The sequence below is a fragment of the Vipera berus genome (genome assembly GCF_964194415.1).
Source record: "Vipera berus genome assembly, chromosome: 6".
NCBI classification, from domain to species: Eukaryota; Metazoa; Chordata; class Lepidosauria; order Squamata; family Viperidae; genus Vipera; species Vipera berus.
In genome coordinates, this window is record NC_138208.1 from 24,450,052 (window position 1) to 24,470,699 (window position 20,648).

The following is a 20,648-nucleotide window of genomic DNA, read 5'->3' on the forward strand; positions in this document are numbered from 1 at the left end:
TAACTCATTCATATTTATGACGATTGTAGTGTCCCGAGTCATATGACCCCCTTTTACAATCTTCTGACATGTAAAGTCAATGGGGAAGTCAGATTCATTTAACAACCATGTTACTAACTTAACAACTGCAGTGATTCACTAAAAAAATGGCAAAGTTGTAAAATGGGACAAACTCAGTTAACACATTTCTCACTTAGCAACATAAATTTTGGGCTCAATTGTGGTCGTAAATTGAGGACTACCTGTATTAAAGAATCTACGATGTCACAATGTATCAGCATAGCATATGTATGGATCCAAGTAGCATGGCCTTTCGTAATTGACAGATGGAAATTTTGTCAATGCATAGTGAGAAAATGACACCAATAAAGTGCCATTCAAGATTGTTGGTATGGTAACAAGGGTGCTGATAATCACTGGGACCATCACGGCCAATTTATACCATAATCTTTAATTTTTAAATCTTGATACTTCGTGATCTTATGATAGTAGTTCTTTGCCTTTTATTTTGCTATCCCGTTATTGCCACATCAATTATCAACACTTTCTTCTTTTCAACCAGTTATATCTGGTGTGTTATAAGCCAAGACTTGATCATTTCTGTATTTGAAAAATCCCGCAATATTTTAACCTGCCCCCTTTCAGCTATTTTTCAATTGTACAAGTCCCACCAACTTCTCATTATTGGCACAATTTTTACAGGGAATCATTTTGGCAACTGTGTTATGTCATTGTTTATAATCACTTTGTGCAATCTTCTTGCTTAAACTGAATATATAAACTACTGCTTCTGCTTCTTTGCACAATCTGCACTTTTAATCTTTTGATGATTTCTTCAGTTCTGGCTTATTATTACGTTTGATTGCAATCAGCCAGTTGTTTAGACTGGATTTGACATTTTTATCCACCTGTTGAGTCTTTTCCAAGGATCTGAGATAGGCAGGTGTGTCATTGTTTGATAGTGCTAAAGGTACCTATCCTGGCAGGATGTGAGCTGTTCCAAGTAAAACTGCCTTTTGCAATTAACTGATGGTGATTGTGCCAAATATTATTACTAGTATTGGCATTAACCTTAGCATTATTACAGCTAGAGACAAGTTACAAAGGCCAAAAGTAGGAAGCAATCTGTCCACCTGCCGGTTACTTCTGTTTAAAAAACTGAGCAAAATTAAAAAGAAATGGCTGTCCAGCGGGCTCTAAGACCCAACAGAAGAGGGGATCTGGAGCATGCGTGGCAACGATTTGTGCAGCTGGCGGCTGCCTTTCGAAGAGCCGCCACTCAGGGCTTGGCAAGGAGGTGGGAGTTAAGAAATAGTTTGCAAGTGAAGTTCTCGCCTGCCCCAGCAGCCTTTTCCCCTGGCCGAGCTTGGAAAGCGCTAAGCCGGAAAGGTCCTGCTTTTAAACGGAACTTGCTTGCTGGGATTTGACTCCCTTTTCGGAGAAGGACGAGGCATGTTTGCGCAGCCATATGGCGAGCGTGGTAGGTTCCTGGACTTTCTCTCTACATCTCCCCCCCCCGCATTGTCTACTCAGAAGTAGAAGCTCTGACACAAGCTAGGTCCGATTGACTCTTGGTTCAATGAGGGAAAGGAAAGCGTGGATTGAGCCCATAGTCGAGGCGTTCCTTGAGTAGCAGCATCTGCGGAGAAGGAGCCGATGACCAAATGGCCCAAGCGAGTAACTCTGCTGCCCCAGCCCTGCACTTCACGAGGCTCTTCGATGACCTTTCTTTCTCGCTTCGTTCTTTTCCACCCCGACAAGTTAACCTCGCCTTTTCCTTTGACAGTCCAGCAGATCCGGGGAATCACACCCCGAATCCTACTAAATCTGGAAAGCAAGGCATGTTCTTCCCCTTCCTAGTAAGAAAAAAACTCCTCCTTTTTTGCCCCCTCCCCGAAATTGGCCATAGCGTGAAGGTGGAGAACTACTTTGTCTTGATCGCGCAACTTTTTCACCGCCCTCCGTTAAACGCGTTATGAAGGTCGTTAATGAGTAATAAAAGGGCAAACATTTCCCACCCTTCCAAAGCAGGTGTCGTTATTCCCAGCAACGGTTCGGTGCGGGGTGAAATGGGCACACGGAGAAAAAGAAAGTTTCAGTTCTGAGGAAATTAGGCACCAGTCAAGGCGGATTCTAATGAACGCGTGTCAGTTAGCCGCAAATTCCATCACGGTGTCTGTCTTTTTTAATTATTATTATTATTTACCAACGGAGGGGAGGGGGGTTGATTTTTGCTATGTTTCCTCACTAGATCAATTTCTGGCACCAAGGAGGAGGCTAAAGTAAGAAACAGAAGATTGGGTTAGTTTGCTAAAATACTGCAGGGGGGAATTGTTTCTTTTCCACAATGCAACAGGTTGATCCTGCACTCCGTTGTTTACTTTCTTTCAGCCTTCCCCCCATGAGATAATCCTTTCTCTTCTTTCACCTTTCCTCTCCTCCCTTTTTCTTTTTTTCAGATTGTGAAAGCTTTTCCAATTGTGGGAGTTAAAAAGAGAATGTAGCCAGTCTGAGAATGGGGCTTTTCACCAAGAGGAGATCACAATGGCCAGAGAAGATTCGGTGAAGTGTTTGCGGTGCCTGCTTTATGCCCTCAATCTGCTCTTCTGGGTGAGTTCTCACATCCTCTGATAAAGAAGCAGAGGGAATTGGCCTTGCCAAGACTCCTTCCCCCAGCAAATATCTCCAGATGTTGCACCAGAGGGACATAGTTGACTATCCCTGGGGTTATTTCACACTTTTTCTCCCAGAGGAAAATGTGTTTGAAGAAGCAGAGAGTATTTTGAACATATAGTCAAACAAACAAATTTAATCTAAATCATAAGTAAAGGCTGCAGGACCTCTAGCGAAAGTGAAATGACATTAAACAGTATATTTCGGTGTTACAGAAATAAGGGCAACTAGTTTGTGGGGAAAGAATTGTTCCCTCTTTTCCTAGGTTGGTGATCCCTCAATACAATTGAACAATATTCTCAAGATTATCCATTATGGCAAAAATGGTATTGTACTGTACTGTATAAAACATAATGTTGACTGAAAATAATTCAGTTTTGTTCCCAGACTACTTGCCTGAAGTTATTACTGCAAAATAGATGATACAAGAGACCTATTTTTATGGATATACAATGTGGACATTCAAAATTAAGCTTGTGGTTCTGAAGCTGTGTTTACAGTTATACACACTTAACTTTTATTCTTTTCATTAGAGTTAGTAGACCTTGAGTATGTATTTGTTATAATATAGTGGATCAAGTGTGAGAAACTAGAGGTCACTCCGTATAGGTCATTTTGCTCACTCTTTGAGGGAGATGGGTGGTTCAGAAATGTGAAAAATAATAAAAATAATTCTATTGGCATCTCCGACAAGAAGGATACTTGGGTTGGTATGCCAGTTATTGACATGGACTATAGGGATCATCAATAAAAAAGGCAGTGAGTAAATTCTATAGAGTTTAGATAGTTTATATATTACCCCCTATTAACTGATTATCTGTTTTTGTTTCTGGTACATTTTAAAGTCAATTCAAAATAATTACAAAATAGTATTTCTGATTACAAAGAACTGTATGATAGAAATTATATGAGTCTCATCAACTTCTAAAATGATCTGGATAAAGATGGCTACTTCATTGCAGGATCTCAAATGCATCTCAGATCTCAAATGTAGATAAAGTCCAACCGGCAGCCTTTCAAATATGACACACCATAAAAAAGAACAGCAGGAATTTTGGATTTTCCCATCAATGATGACCATTTAGAAAGAGATGAAACAGGCAGATAGATAAGTTACCTGGTTCCATTTTTCTTATAATTATTTATAGTTTTACTTCCAAACGTATTAATTAACTACTGGAAATGTTATTCAAATCTACATCAGTCAAAATGAAAGAGAAATTAATGTTCCATTCTGTATAATCAAACCTCCAATGTGTGCATTTGAATTGAAATGAGTAGAACACTTTATTTGGCCAGGTGTGATTAGTCACACAAGGAATTTGTCTCTGATACAAAAGACACTAAATAAAACCCTGTATTTGGGTTACTGTCTCCTGGCTTTTGTGGGGGAAAGTATGCTGGAATTGATATTTTAGTAATTTTAGTGTCAGTTTTGTTGTGATTGCTTTATAGTTTGCTTTTATGATACCTGAGGAAAATATGTTAATTTAAAAATTGCTGAGGGAAATCTCTGGCTAATAAACACATGAAAGTGTAATTAATACTAAGAGCAATTAGAAAATAAAATATTGTTCTTTTTAACTATGAGTGAAGGTCAGCAGCTGTTGCAGTATATTTAATGAACATTAATAAGCTTTGTGGCTTGGCAAAGGCACTCTTGTATTCATATTCACTCTTATTTATTTCAAAGTTGAATATTATGGCATTAGCAGTGAAAAGATTTTGATATACTGTACCAGCTATACATTTTTTTCTTATAAAGAAACCAATAGTCCACTAAAATGAATGCCTATGGAGATTCTCAGTCATCCAGGTCCTAGTTGTCCCAAAGATACTTTTTCACGTGGCAACTGGATTGGTTTGACTAGTCTAAAGAAAAGAAGAAACGAGTGACATGATAGCAGTATTCCAGTATTTGAGGGGCTGCCACAAAGAAGAGGGCATCAAACTATTCTCCAAAGCACCAGAGGGCAGGACAAGAAACAACAGTTGGAAACTGACCAAAGAGAGAAGCAACCTGGATTTAAGGAGAAATTTCCTAATAGTAAGGACAATTAACCAGAGGAACAGCTTGCCTTCAGAAATTGTGGGTGCTCCATCACTGGAGGTTTTTAAGAAGAGACTAGATAATCACTTGTCTGAGATAGTATAGTTTTTCCTGCTTGAGTAGGGGGCTAGACTAGAAGACCTCCAAGGTCCCTTCCAGTTCTATTCTACTCTATTTAGGAGGCTAGACAATAGTTCCCAAGAGTCTTGGACAAAAGACGTTTATTTGTTTAACCCTGATTATTCATGTCAGTCAAAGAGGAGAAAGAGCAAACATTTTAAGGGTTTAAAAGTTTGTAAGCCACCCTGAGTCTTTGGAGAAGGGCGGGATATAAATGGAATTAAAAATAAAAAAGTGAATGTGAACAGTGAAGCTCCTGTTGCTAAAATCTCAGGTTTTGCATTGGAACAGAATCATGAAAATCTTTAAGGCCAAGAAACACATTATGAAAATTAGGTAAATAAAGAAGGTATGAATAGCACAAATAGATGGTTAAGTATGTTAAGATTAGTTGTTTGCTAGTCACATTTTGAATATTTAGATCCTGTTAACTACAAGAGAAGGTCTTCATCCCCATATAATCTTCCTCAGTAATGTTATGCAGGTTTACCTGGAACTTTAACTCAGAAGCAGTTTCAATTATGGTCCTTAACTTTTGTTTTATATAACTTAAATGGCTGGGTTGAACAAAGGATTGAATTTCATAGAAGTCCCAATTTAGCTTCATTCAGCATAGGTACATTACACTGCTCAGCACATCTTAGCGTCTTCTAACAAAGGACACCCATTTGAGTGCATTTTGCCTAGAGACTCCTGAAACCTGGGATCAGTCCTGAAGGCTTTAGGTTAAAGATACTACAAAACCAAAGAACAACACCGTCTGGCCCCCAACAAGATATGAGCTTCAAGAAGCCTTTGATGTAATCCTGAAATGGCCTTGAAGTGATTAGGATTAATTTTAACATAAAAAGAGGAAATAATCAAATAATGATTACATGATTAATATCTAAATATTTCATATATTTTAGTTACAGTTAAATCAGAAATAATTTCAGTCTTAGTTTTACCTATTGATCTTTCAAAAGAAACTTGGGGTATACCTGTTAAATGCCAAGTCTTGCCTTTGGCCCAGAAAAAATTCAATCCATTTACCTGGGATGGTCAGAATCCAACCATTTGAAGAATACTTCCTCTGTCAGGAAAGATTTTTACGTGGGTGGTTGGGTGTGTTCTGCCTGGCTTTATTTTTTAGTGAAAAAAATAAAATAGCCAGAGATGAATCTGTTCAAAAAAGTCCTTGTTAACACCTGTCTGTTCAGGGCAGGACTGAACTTGATGTTTCAAACTAGTCTTGTTCGCTTGCTTGTTTTAACCCAGGCTTGTTACAGCAGGTTTTCAGAAGACAGTTGTTTTAAGGATTCATTATAAAGGAAAGTTTCGTTTCTGATCTTTCCAAGCCTATAATATAGTGTTTATAGGCAATACAGGCAATTCTGAAATTGCAAGTAAAATGTTTCAGAGTTGGACTTTTTCAGGTTTTGGTCTTAAAGACATTGGGAGACACAAAAGGGGCTTCCTATAGCCAAGGTTATAATTTTTCAGGCAGCAGCTCACAAAACCAGCAGAAACTATCTGGGGAAAAACAGCAAGATAAAGCGGTATACAGTTCCATGTTATGCAGAAACAGTAAAGATATCTTCAAAATGTGCCATGTCTATAAATGTGGAATTGATGGTGGCAGGCAAGACAAAGCCTGTGGCTTAAAGCTTAGGATATCCTGTCAAAAGCTAGAAATGAACAATAAAGTGTGAGCAAATTATGCTGATTAAATAATGTCTACAATCAGTTATATATTTCATCATTTGGAACTATCCAGTATCGGGGACAGGCTAGGCCAGGGATCTTGACCCAGTGTAATTATTTACTTAAGAGGATGTCCTTCCTTTCCTGGAGGGAAGGCCAATCATCCTTTCAGGAAAAGAGTCAGCATTTTTTTAAATAGCATTTACCCTGGAAAATAGGAAAACATTCTTCTAGTGCAAAAAATAAAGTGCAATATACTGTCCCAATGTTATCTTTAAGACTCATCACTGGATATATTTCCAAATTAATCAGAATGTAATTCTGTCTGATTGGTTCATTTGCTATATCAGTGAACATTCTCTATATACCAACTAATTACTGGTTGCTGTTATTTTAGGATCAGACCACATAAAATCTCCTATGTAATCTTAGCATTCCTAGCGTCTTAACCAAGAATCTGAAACATTTCTGTAATTTCTGAAAGGCTATTGCTTAAGCTTTGGAAGTAGCTTTTAGTGTTAAATTATTTTCTTGAGTCATGCTAATGTAAAACACATTCATATATTAGATGTCCAAAAGGCTATAAATTTCCTTTAAGTTTTACTGTATGTTTGTGGGAAAGCATATAAAGGCCATATTTTTTACAAGTCCCAGATCATACATACCAACACCAAACACATTGGTTGATTCTGTTGTTCCTCCCTTTGCCAGCTATGGAAGGAAAAACATAGGTGCTAAAAATGCTATTCTGTTTTCTGTAGTGGCAGCTCTGTAGAATAATGCATTTGAATTTGGCACAAAATTGCAAATCCTTATATCCTCCAGACATTTTGCCTATGACTCTGATTACTCCCCTTGTCAGATTTGTCATCATGTCCTTTATCTGCTCATTTGTTTTCTTTCTGTTGTTTGAATTGTTGTGGTATTTTAATTTTATTGTTACATTGTAGAGTCAGGTCGAGTCCAATTAAATTAAATTATGGGAACTATTATTCAAAACGTTTGGCAGATGCCAGGTTCAGGAAGGATTAAATTAACACAAGGTCATTAAGACTGAAGAAGACACAATGATACATCAAAGAAATACTTTGAAGTTGTAAGCTTGGGTGGCATATAATATTGCTGAGGCATATTCTGCATATATTGTTGCAGCAGAGAAGTAGATTAAAATTAAACTGGGATTTTATCTTTTCATCACTAAAATCTAACATTTGACAAGCTTCATGTATATCAACCTATAAATAACAAACATAAGTTAATAGACATGGCTACAATGCATTTTTAATATGTGAACAACTGTAACTTATATAAAGGGATGTTTAAAACTGGATGTGAAGGAAAAGTGTCAGTGCTTCAGTATTACAAAGGAACAATGTTGGACACTGTATTTACCCAAAGTCAATCAAATGAATTGCATGTAAGTTTTTGGGGAAAACTTATAAAATCTCAGTATAATTGACTGTATGTAGTTCAGCAGTTCTATTTAATCATTAATGCAAACTACATACAGTAATGTGAATAGATGGCTCTGTTAAGAATAAGGATTCCATGTCAGATGTTTAAACCACTCAGTCCTGACTTCCAGATGAATTTGAAAAATAACCATTCTGATTGGTATCTTTCTTCCCCTTTCTCTTTCAAATGTAAGAAACAGAAACCTCCTTTCTTTATGAAATTTTCTGGCAATCAAATTGTCCACTTATTGTTCTTATTGACTGTTGGATTTGGTTTAGATATATGGATAAATCAAATGAATTATTACATGTTTTGAGTCTGAATGTTTTCTGTATGTCTTTTTTCAAGCATACACAGTACATGTACCTTTTTCTAGATGACATTTCAGCATGTTCATGAAACCCAAGGTTACAGTACAATTAAAACAGCAACAACAGTGAAGTCACTGAAAGAAACAGGGTTAAAGATGGAGTTGGAGACCGTGGAGGATTGTAATCTTAATATAATTAAGTCCCATTTAGGCTAAACTGAATAAAATGCTTTTATTAGCTATCTAAAAACAATTAGAAATGGAACAAGTCTGTTTTTCTTGTCAGAAAATTCTGTAATTGAGATACAGTTCAAATGATGGTGTATAAAACAGGATTACTGATTTTTTTAAACCATACTCAGGTTCATATGAGAAAAATATTCTACTACTACTTAAATACTACTGCTTAAATACAGTAGATGTCCTAATTGAAGACATTTTCCCCAAGATTAATTACAGTTAAGCTAGTACAATTCCTATACAGACAATATATGATGTGAGAAAGCAGACACCAAAAATCCTGTGTGTTGGACTTTGCACCAGTTAAAATGAAATTCCTTATTAGCAGTTCCACACTGAAAAGCTTGGTTCCTACTAAGGTTTAGTAATGGTGCCCTGATACGTATCACTATGGCCAGATCCAACTTATCTGAGAAAAGGCAAGCTGGTTCACAAGTTAAAGCCAAGCAAAGAAGATTCAAACCCTAGGAAAAAAATGAAGCAGCATTCTATGAACAAAATCTAATCCCCACCGTACATCATCATCTTTGTCTTGAATTAAATGGTGAACTGACCATCAGTATAAATCTCACTTAAACATTCAAAATTGATAAAACAGCCTTCCCCAACATGGCATCCAAGCTGAGTTTCGAAAGTGAGTTACACTGAATTAAAATGTGGCAACTTACTACCAATTGCTAGTGATCATTTAAAATTATGATGGATCTCCTTGGGGCTAATTATGACCTGGACTTGAAATTCTGATGACCCCTCCCCCCTGGTCAGATGTGATTGCATTTTGGATGCTGTTTGCAGCATTCTGTGGACATGTTACCACTATTTATAACTCTTTTGTTGGAAATTCTTCCAATGGATGTACTTAATGGTTGCAGGGGTCATTTAATGACTGGGGTGGTGGTGCTTACTGACCACGGTGGTTACTTAATGACCACAGTGTTCTCTTAATAACTGCTATGATTCACTTAATTATCACTCCAAATAAAGATTGTAAAATTGGGTGTGATGACCTGGTGACCCCCTTAATAACCAACATAATTTACAACCATAATTCTGGGCGCAATTATGTTTATAACTTAAGGTCTACCTGAAAATTACACCATCCATAGAATTTCTAGTTGGATCTATTTTTCATCTTTAGGCAGATAACATTTATTTGGCTGCTTGAAAGGAGACTGGAATAAAGGTTCTGTGTAGAGCATTATTTAATTTGAAGTAAGTTCACATTATTCCCTAAACAGAACAATCAATGTCCCAAAGCTTTCTCCAATTAAAGCAGAATTTAGAGTAATGTCTTACCCATTTGGAAGTATTTCTTCATTAGAACAAACTTAATCAGTTTTCCTTATAGTAGACTTGAAAACTGACTAGGTTGTTCCTGTTCTGTACCAGCCTGCTACCGGCCTTGCAGAAAGGCAACCCCTGTACAAACGGCAGAGGCTGGAAAACGTCTGCCAAATTTATTACACAAACAAACAAAACATGAAACAAGATACCGGAGCTTTGATCCTCTATCGGAGCGGTTGCTTTCAGCAAACCAGCCCTCCCCCAAACACTCCCTTTATAAGAGTTCAGGGCGTGGCCTCTCTTTGCCTCCTTCCGAGAAGTCCCACAGCCTTTCTCTGCTTGCTCCTACTTGACTGCCTCCTGCGTCGGGCGTCCTTGAACAGGGCCAGCTGTGGGTCATCTTCATCCACACTGTCGAGCTCACGCAGCTGGGTCTCCACCAAGTAAGAGGGGCCTGGCTGAGGGCTCTGCGGAGCCTCCAAGCCATCATCAGCAAGTTCTTCTTCAACACCCCCCTCCTCCCCCTCATCTGAGTCATCCGAGTCATCCGACCCAACTGCCGAACCCACAGGCTGACCCTGAATCACAACAGTTCCTTTGTTTTATTATTTCATTTATATATATCAGGGGTGTCAAACTGCCGGCCCATGGGCCGGATGCGTCGCAACAAAACCGCGCCCACCCCATTGCCAGCAATAGGGAAAAAGCTCCGATACGTCATGTGACGTCCCGAGTTTGACATGCCTGATATATATGATTGTTGACAGAACTTTTAAGTGGACTTTACATAATGTGGAAGTCATTTCCATGATCAGAATAATAGAACAAAATATTTGAGTTCCCAACACAGCAGGCTTGGAAACATTGTTCTCTGTGCATGTAGCTGAAGTAATTGCTGTTGCTACATGAATAAATTGCTATGTTCTCTGTGTAGCTGGCTTTGAATTACTTTAGAACACAGCAGCAAGAGAATTAAGAATTTTCTAGTAGCATCCCTCACAACTATTTAAAGATGTCTCCCATTTATCCGTAATGGTTTCAGATGAGAGCCAGACTGGTGTAGTGGTGAAGCGGCTGGTCTAGAAACTAGGAGACTGTGAATTCTAGTCCCGAATGAGGCATGAAGGCTGGCTGGCTGACTTCCGGCTTAACACCATGGATGTAGGAAGATGGGGCTCTGTCTTTCGCGCCTGAATTTGCTCCACTGGGAGGCCCTAGAAAGGGTCAAAAGTCATCCTGTAGAGGTGACAAGCAAGGAGGGAGGATGGCGGCCCTTCCGCTTGATCCAGGGAAGCCCTCCAAGCTGGCAGGGGAAGGACCGTCCATATTAATATAGCTGTCGCAAAGCTGCTGACAGCTGAAGTCAAAAGCACCACCAAGCAACGCGGATGAAACTGGGTGAGACCTGATCCTCTCTTTAAGATTCTAAGTTTATTTCCTGAAAAAGCTGTCCAAAGCAATTTTCCCCCTGTGAGGAGAGAGGGAAGGGAAGTGGCGACTAATTACCCAGGGGAAACAGAGCAACCATAAGATTAATTTTAATCTAATTGGATATACTTTTGAAACTTGGGGACTAAAAGTGTTCTTTTTTTATTGGATACTTTTTTAAAAAAAATAAGACTTGAAAAACCACCATATAAATTTTGGACTTAAAAAGTTATAAAACGGCATTGGTGACATCTTGTGGCAAATTATGGTATTACAATTTGTTATTGCCTAAAAGAAACCTGGCTTGAAGGGCAGACTTCAGATAAAATTTGTTTCGTCTTGACGGCTACTAACTTTGAAAAACCCAGCTGCAAAGAAAGGATTTCTCGCCAGCTTATCTGTGTGGCAGGGATGATGTACTGTTTTGGAAGCTGGCGTGCTTGAAATATGAATGTAAACTTTTACTGACTCTCAGAGCTATGCTTGGGTAACTGCTTTCATATTTCCTTGAACGAGAAGCATATATTATTACACGAGATGATGGAACACCTTGGATTATAAACTCTTACTTGATAAACAATTTCTATTATATAAACCACCTATGAAACCACCTATTATACATGAAACAGATGTCCCATACCTAGCTACAAAAGACAAAAAATATTTTTAATGTTTGACTAAAGTCTTCAATTTAACATACTATTAAGAAAATATAGATGAAAATCAGAAAAAAATCCTTTCCATGTGATAAAAAAAATCCTTTCAACTTGTGATAAAATAAGAAGCAACACAAAGGAACAATGTTTTAGCTTAAATATACAAACCCAGATCTTGATTACTAGCAAAGAAGTAATGCAGAAATCAAAAGGAAAATTGGAACAACTAAACACTAAGAGAGAGGACCCAACTGACCAACAGACCCAGCCAAATGAAAAATCAGAAAATGGAGTGACAACATTGAAAATGGAAAAGACTTCACAAATCAAGAAATCAGAATATATTTGAGGAAAAGGAAGAAGAACACATTGAATGGAAGATAAAGTTATCAAAACAATTGTGGGAAATTGGAGTAACAGGGAGGCGGTTTAATGAATAACAATGGGCTTGTTCTTCCAAAAAAACTTCAACCAAGTGGTCTTTCTTATTCCAAATAATATATATAAAAATAGAGGGAGAACTATTTGATGATTCAAAGACACTGACGTGGAAGGTTAGCTGCCAAAGGAAGAAAGCCAGAGTAAGGCTGAAGAAAATAATGGCATTGACTTATTAGAGGTGATATTATATTACCAATTAGATGGTTGAATATGGTGGAAAATATATAACTTTTAGAAAATAGAATAAAATAATTAAATAGATAAGATGTGTAACTAGAATATTAGACTTTGATATGAAAAGGGAAAAAGGGAGAAGTTGAGAGATAAGGGAAGCTTTTGCTCACCTAAATATAAAGTACTTGAAAATAATAAATAATAGTGTTTTCTTGAATATTGATAGGAAATTAATGTTTGGGGGAGAAAGCAATAACAGGACATTGTTTATACAAGGACATTAAGTGCAAACGCAATTAAGATGTGTATAGGCTAAAAATCAGGGCTTTTTTTCTCATAAAACGCTCAGAACGGAGTTCCGGCACCTTTTTTGGATGGAACCTTGTAGGGTAGGCAAGGCGAGTTGTATGACATGTGTGAGTTCCAGCACCTTTTTCTTTTATAAAAAAGCACTGCTAAAAATTATTTATAAATATAACAAAGATGTTTCTACTTAGTTGAAAATAAGAATTGTGTTTACCCAATATGAGATAACAAGATATTATTGGAAAGAGAGAGGAAGTATTTGATGTTCTAATATTAGATTTAAATTAAAAATCTATGTATATTACTGAATTATTGGTTAACCCAGACAGCACCTATAATGGTTTTGATTTTTTAGGGAATATCGTACTATCAGTTAGATGACTGGACATGGTGGAAAATAGATAACTTTTAGAAAACAGAGCAATATTATAATCAAATAGATAAGATGTGTAACTAAAATATTAGACTTTAGTATGAAAAGGGAAAAAGGGAGAAGTTGAAATAAGGGAAACTTTTGGTCACCTAAACATAAAATACTTGGAAATCATAAATAATAGTGTTACTATGAATATTGATGGGAAATTAAAGCCTGGAAAAAAAGCAATAACAGGACATTGATTGTATACAAAGATTACGTGCAAACACAATTAAGATATATATAAGCTAAAAATTATAGATAACTGTTTTTATTTAGTTGATAACAATAAGAATTGTACTAGCCTAAAATGAGATAACAGATATTAATGGAAAAAGAGAGGAAATATCAGATGTTGTAACATGAGATTTATACTAAAGATTTATGTACACTATTGAACTATTGATTAACCCAGCCATCATGTTGCTTTTTAAATATCCAATTGTAAAATTATATATATATATATATATATATATATATATATATATATATATATATATATATATATATATATATATATATATATATATATATATATATATATATATATATATATATATATATATATATATATATATATATATATATATATATATATATATATATATATATATATATATATCACCTCACAGGGCGGTTGTTGTGGGGAAAATATGAGGAAAAAGGAGTTTTGTACATGTTTGCTGCCTTGCGTTACTTATAAAGATAGGCAGGATAAAATTCTAATAAGAATATTGATTTTGAACATTTTTAGTTTGCCTTCAGAAGTTGTGGGTGCTTCATCGTTGGAGGTTTTTAAAAAGAGAATGGACAGCCACTTGTCTGAACTGGTTGGTATAAGGCCTCCTGCTTGAACAGGGGGTTGGACTAGAACAGTGGTGGCAAACCTTTTAGAGACCGAGGGCCCAAACTGCAACTCAAAACCCACATGTATTGCTGGGTGGGCGTGGCTGGCTGGCTGGGTGTGGCTACAGTGCTCCGACTCACAGTGCAGGCAGAGAGAGAGAGCGCAGATGAACATGGAGAGGCAGAGGGGAGCACCCTGGCCCCGCCTCCCTCTGGGGTGATGGTGCACGTGCCCACAGGGACAGCTCTGCATGCTGCCTGTGGCACGCGTGCCATAGGTTCACCACCACGGGACTAGAAGGTCCCTTCCAGCTTTATTCTGCATTAATTAATTAAACCCCTACATTGTCTTAGACTGAGGCTATTAAAGGTGTTCAAACTGTATGGCTGATTTTAGAGGCTTTGTGAATAAAATTAGGTAATAACTCCCGTTTTTGGGACATCTTCCTCAATCAATACTGAAGTGCATTGCCTTTGGTGCTATGGGCATCCAGGGGGAAGGGGCACTGAAAGCATGCATGCTGATAAAAGGTACAAAGTCCGTCAACATAGTATTTGTATGCTGATATTGTGCACTTCATTTTAGTACCATTGTCATTTACTTTGGACATTGCTGCTTAACATTTAGACGTTAGCTGAGCTTTTCTTACTTACAAAGAAGTGTAATTAATTCTTCTGCAGCTTGATAACTTTCCATAACCAGAGTCCTTTCATATTTTAGCCTATTTCCTTTTTTCTGATATAAAACTCAGTAAGAAATACAGTATTCTGTATTTGGGCTAGGGTCAAAATCCACATTAATTTTCTTTACTAGAATGCTGCTTGAATGAAATGGACCAGCTTTTAAAAAAGGAGCCCCTATATCTTCTTAATTAATGCCTTTTGTATGTATGTAGGGCATGATTGTTTTTAGTTGGCAATATAGGAGATTAAAATTTCCACTGCAATTCGTGGCATTACTTCTGATTAAACAGATTCAGCCTATAAAATTCTTGTGGGAATACAGGTCATTACTTCATTCCTTAGCCTCCTTTTTCAGTAAGAATTTTCCAATAGATTACTGAAGCGGTAACAAATGAATAAACATTTTCTTAGAATGATTGACTTTGGGCCCTATTTGGGCTATCTCCTTCGGGTAATTTTAGGGCAGCAGAAACTTTTGTCAATGGCAGATCTTTCCTCTGCAAAGTATTATAGCACTATTCCAAAGCCTTAAATTTTCTCAGTACCATAGATAAAAGAAGAAAATAGAATTTTTTAAATTAAAGCTAAATGTTTCTGTAAAAGGTATATGAATTAAAGATTATAACTTTTATAATGCTGTGATAATGGCTTTTTTAATATACTTAATGACAAATTAGGCAAGTGTCTGATTTAAATTGAGCAAATGTAGCTTAAAAATCCATGGCTTCAGTGCTTCTTTCTAAGGCAATTATCATAATTGGTACATCAAGCAAAAGTTTAACGCAACAGCTTGATGGTGATGAATATGTATTGTTTTGACGGTTTAAATGAAACCAGAAATTATTTGAGCAGTCAATTGTAACAAGTTAGCATGTAATATTGGCTACTGTTGTATTTATAATATAGCATAATCAAAATATATAGAATATGTTTAGAACTTCACAGTACTGAAATATTGACATTTTAATGTAGCATTTGTAAAGAAAATGACAATCTATGTTCTCCTTACCTTGACTGAATATGAATTTAATTTATTTTGTTAAGCTTAGTTCTATCTCAGATGTCATGAGAGATAATAAACTTTCTGATATGGAAGTGCATAGCCCAAAGCCATAAGCAAATTTTTATTATTAAAATAAATTCCATTGCAATGATTGTAGTTCCTACAAAATGAATACAATCCAAAGAAAGCTATCTCTTTATATTCCAATATAAAGACTTCTAAATGCAATAATTGTAAGCATTTCAGAAAGTTTACAGGGTCAGGAGGACCATCTGAGCTAAAATCTGAATTTTTGATCTGACGTATCCTGGGGTATGATCATAGCTGAAGTTCAGCTTAAGCAAGAGTTTCCTAAACTCTTCTGGGTGTTATTGAGGATTCCCTACTGTGTGTAGTAGGTTCCTGTATGCATAGAAGAGAATTTGAAGACCCTAATTTATGCTGTACTCAGATTAACCACAATTTGTGACCTAATTTACTAAACAAGGTTTGACTAAAGGTCAGATCATAAGTAATAAATTTGTATTTGAGTAGCCAAGGAGTTGTGGTTCTGTTTTATTGGCATTGTTTGAAAATAGATCTCTGTGTGAAAAAGACATAATATTATGAAGGCTAATTTTTTACATAGGAGTTTGAGCTCTCATTGTAATAAATGCCTGTTCTAATTTTAATTCTATGCTGATAAGGATGTGGCATGTGGCGATTAGGTTTTATCTTGTATATTTACCAAACTCCTGGAAAATTGAAGAGTATGTGGTATTGGAATCCTTAGATGCTGACGAGACATTCATCTGGAAAGCTTCAAAATTCAGTAGGAGGAAGTGTTGAGAAGAACAAATTATGTTGGAAGCACAGATGCTGTGTGGGCTGATGCTCCCCACTTTCCCTTGCAGTCAAAAGCCAAAAGTGCATACTGAATATATAATCCAGATACCAGATGGCTTCCATTAATATGTCATCTTCTGCTGGGTAATATCCACATTCTTTTCTTTGGGGGAGGGGGTATTATCCAGAGTAATACATTTCTGGTGATCCATAATAGTCAGAGCTATCCTGATACTGTCAAATAACCTTTAACAAATTCTCTAAATGAAATGACTGTGGCTTCATGATGGGCCTTTGGTCTGATTCCTGTGTTCTTGTCTCTGATTCCTGTGTTTCTGGATTAGCTGTTTAATTAGATCCTAATTAAACATAGTATATCATAAAACAGTTATATTAAAATATGCATACATAATATAAAATATACAACCTCATAAAAGTATTTGCTGTATATTTATTAAATGTATCTACTAAATTTACATGCTGCCTAACTCACTATTATCTGATTCTTGCAGCTTATAACATTTATATGGGGTAGTTCCAATTATTTTGATATTTTGTGGAGGCATTTATAAGTGTTTCTTGCAGAACACACATTATACCTCTGTTCCACAAGCTGCACTGGTTGCTGCTCTGTTTCCAGGTCCAATTCATGCTGCTGGTTTTGACCTCTATGGCATGGGACTGGGTTATCTGAGGGACTCTTTCTACTTGATTGCATCTGCCCGTCCCACCACATCCAGCAGAGAGGGCATGTTAGGGGTTTCATCAGCTAGGGAGCTACATTGGCAGACTCTAAGCATTATGGAATGTCTTCCCCATAAACTGAGTCTTTATCACTTATGACTTTCTAAAGGAGCCTTAAGTCCTGGGCACCCGAGGAGACTGATGAGTCAGTTTGGTTGCTTCATTATTATTGACATCCCCTGCCTAATACTGACTTTTTCTTTTTAGCTTTGGTTTTTATAGTTTTTAATATTTAATATTATACATTATAATATATTATAATATTTATATTGGTTTGGTGTTGACCATTTTTAGTTTTGTTGCATGCTGCCTAGAGTTATTTGCTTTCTAAGATAGGCAGCTATATAAATTTGATAAATAAGTAAATAATAAAAATTTCTGTGAAAATGACATGGCTAAGTGAAGGTATCTTCTCTTTTTTTCATGAGATATTTGAATTATCTCTTTTGCCTTTTTTTGAAAGATAAGCTTTCCTCTGTGTTCTCCCTGTCCCAATCTAGTTTTTAGTGACTTTTTTAAAAAGTAAGAATCACTTATTATTTAAACTGATGGAAACTGTCTTACCTGGGAATGTTTAATTCCCTCACTTTGACTAAAATACCATTTTCTGACATGATAGATAGATCTTGGGATACTGTGAATGTAGATCTCTTTGATTTACTCTGTTTTTATACTAGAACCTCAAATTCGACTAGCAAAGATTAGGAAGGAAGAACGGTCTTTCTTAGAACGTATTGTGTCCCCAGAGTCGGTCTGAAATAGCACAACTGAACTGAGCTCTCACCACTGTCCACTTATGATTATCTCAAGCTATAATAGATTTAAACAGCCTAATTTAAATAGGGAAGGCAGGTTACTGTATTGTTAAGCAAATTGACTTCATCCTTCCAGATGATTGAGATCTACCAGTGGATCCCAGTCTACATATTCCCGATTTGAAAAGAACTATTTCTTTCTCAGCATGGGAAAGATTGCTAGTACAGGTAGTGTGTGACTTACGACCATTTGTTCAGCAACTGGGATAAATGGAGGGGCTTCTGATCCATGGCAATAACATTGCAGCCCCCCCCCAATCACATAATCAAACTTTGGCAGTTTTACCATGGGGGCTGCATCTGGCTGTCTCCCTCCCGCATATGCGTATTTGGGCCCTGCCATCGTGCCTTGTAGGGAGGCAAGCAAAACTGAAATTATTTATTTATTTATTTATTTATTTATTTATTTATTTATTTATTTATTTATTTATTTATTAATGGGATTTATATCCCGCCCTATCTCCCGAAGGACTCAGGGCGGCTAACAACAAAACATATAAGTACAGAAATTAAGATAAAAATAAAATTAAAATCATCTGTGCAATAAATTAAAATTAAAAACTAAAAATAAATTAAAAATTGTAAATATAATTAATTAAAATGCCTGTCAGTCTAGGTCAGCCTGGTGGAATAGGAGTGTTTTGAGGCCGCGGTGAAAGGATTGGAGATTTTGGGTCATCCGAAGCTCAGGGGGGAGCTGATCCATAGGACTGGCGCTCCCACAGAGAAGGCCCTCCCCCTGGGGGTCGCCAGCCGGCATTGCCTAGCTGACGGTACCCTGAGGAGGCCCTCTCTGTGTGAGCGTACTGGGCGATGGGAATTCGTTCCCGGCAGCAGATGGTCCTGCAAGTATCCCGGGCCTAAGCCATGTAGGGCTTTAAAGGTAAGTACCAGCACCTTAAATCTCACCCGGAGGGCAACCGGTAGCCAATGCAGCTCACGCAGGAGGGGTGTAATATGGGAGTATCGGGGTGCTCCCATCACTACCCGTGCAGCTGCACTCTGTACCAGCTGAAGCCTCCTGGTGGTCTTCAAGGGCAGCCCCATGTAGAGAGCATTACAGTAATCTATGCGGGAGGTAACGAGTGCGTGGGTGACTGTACGTAGGGCATCTCGGTCCAGAAATTATGCAACTTATCTAGCTTCCTTCTCTCCCAGTTCTACACCAACCTTTTGCAGCCAGCGCTGATGTAAGAGGCTTCGCTCTTTTTGCTGCCTCCTTTTTGTTCCTTATCTACTGCTTTTTTGGATCCAGCTTCTCCCATAGCCTTAATAAAAATGCTGCTGGAATTTGATTCCTTAGAGAATGCCTGTTTTCTGTTAGTTTTGTTTTTGATTAAATGAATCTAAAATAAAAAATCAGGCGGACAAGAAACCTGGTGGGTGTAAGATTAAATAGGATTGTAGACAGAGGGCATGAGACCACACTGATCCATTATTGGTGTCATCCGTTTCTTCTGCCAAAAAGGAATTCCCTCAGCCCATTATAACTTACATGCAGGAGAATGAGATGCTTGGCTTTAATCTTGAATCTGCTCTATATACAATATTGAGTGTTCAGTTTGCAATTGTTGATTTTTTTCCAGCTTAATGTTTTTTCTAGTATCTGCAATTAACAAGATCTATATCTGTGGATCTCTGCTTACTTTTTGATGTAATATTGCTCTGGGCAAAGCCTGATAGTAGGCATACAGTATTGTTGTCCATCATATGTTAGGGACATCAGTTCTGAGCGGTTAGTATTCTTGACCAATCAGATCTGAGAAAGTGTCATTTTCAGATATGGAAGCAATCAATGGCAAGTCAACTTTGAGATGATTCTTCTCAGTTTTTTTGTTCAACACTTTAGGAAATTTAATATGAAAAATATCAGCTACAGATGTTTCTTGTTTAAAGTTGGTGTATTATTGGTGAAGTTTGAAATCATACAGATGGTCCTCATTTAACAACCGCTTATTCAGCAACCATTCAAACTTATGATAGCACTGAATGAGTAATAGTTACAACTGGTCCTTGGAGTTCCAGCCATCACAGTGTCCTTGTGGTCATGTGATCATGACACTAGACACCTGTCTTGAGATTATGACATCACAGTGAGCTTCAGTCATATGATTCTAATACCTTTCCTACTGGTTTCCCACTGGCAAATTCAATGAGGAAGCCAGCAGGATGTCAGAAGTCACAGTTGTGTGAGGTCTTCACTTAACAACCTATGTGGTCCTTGCTTAATGTTGGTAAGCAGGAAGTAAATGGCACAGTTATGTGACATTGTATTTTACAACCATATTGTTTAGTGACAATATGAACTGATGGCTATCTGTAATAAAACTTGGTTATAGAATGGATGTGAAATTTACTCTGCTTCTTGGATTATAACATCATATTTTCTTGGCTATATAGTGTACATTTTTCATATATAGTTCACTAGAATTATCAAGAATACATTCAAAAGAAGCAGTTATTTTGTTGAATTTTTTTTATGAAACTGAGAATATC

General features: G+C 37.0%; 1 protein-coding gene across 3 annotated transcripts in view; it reads left to right on the forward strand.

Moving 5' to 3' along the window:
• The first annotated feature begins 1,265 nt into the window (after nucleotides 1-1,265).
• The window catches only part of TSPAN12 (tetraspanin 12), an 87,025-nt gene continuing 67,642 nt past the window's right edge, over nucleotides 1,266-20,648 (forward strand). For all 3 annotated transcript variants that reach the window (XM_081331016.1, XM_081331015.1, XM_081331017.1), the window contains exons 1-2: nucleotides 1,266-1,480; nucleotides 2,460-2,610. In XM_081331016.1, the coding sequence (XP_081187142.1) occupies nucleotides 2,545-2,610 (66 nt within the window). In that variant the 5' untranslated portion in view covers nucleotides 1,266-1,480; nucleotides 2,460-2,544. The remainder of the gene's footprint in view (nucleotides 1,481-2,459; nucleotides 2,611-20,648) is intronic.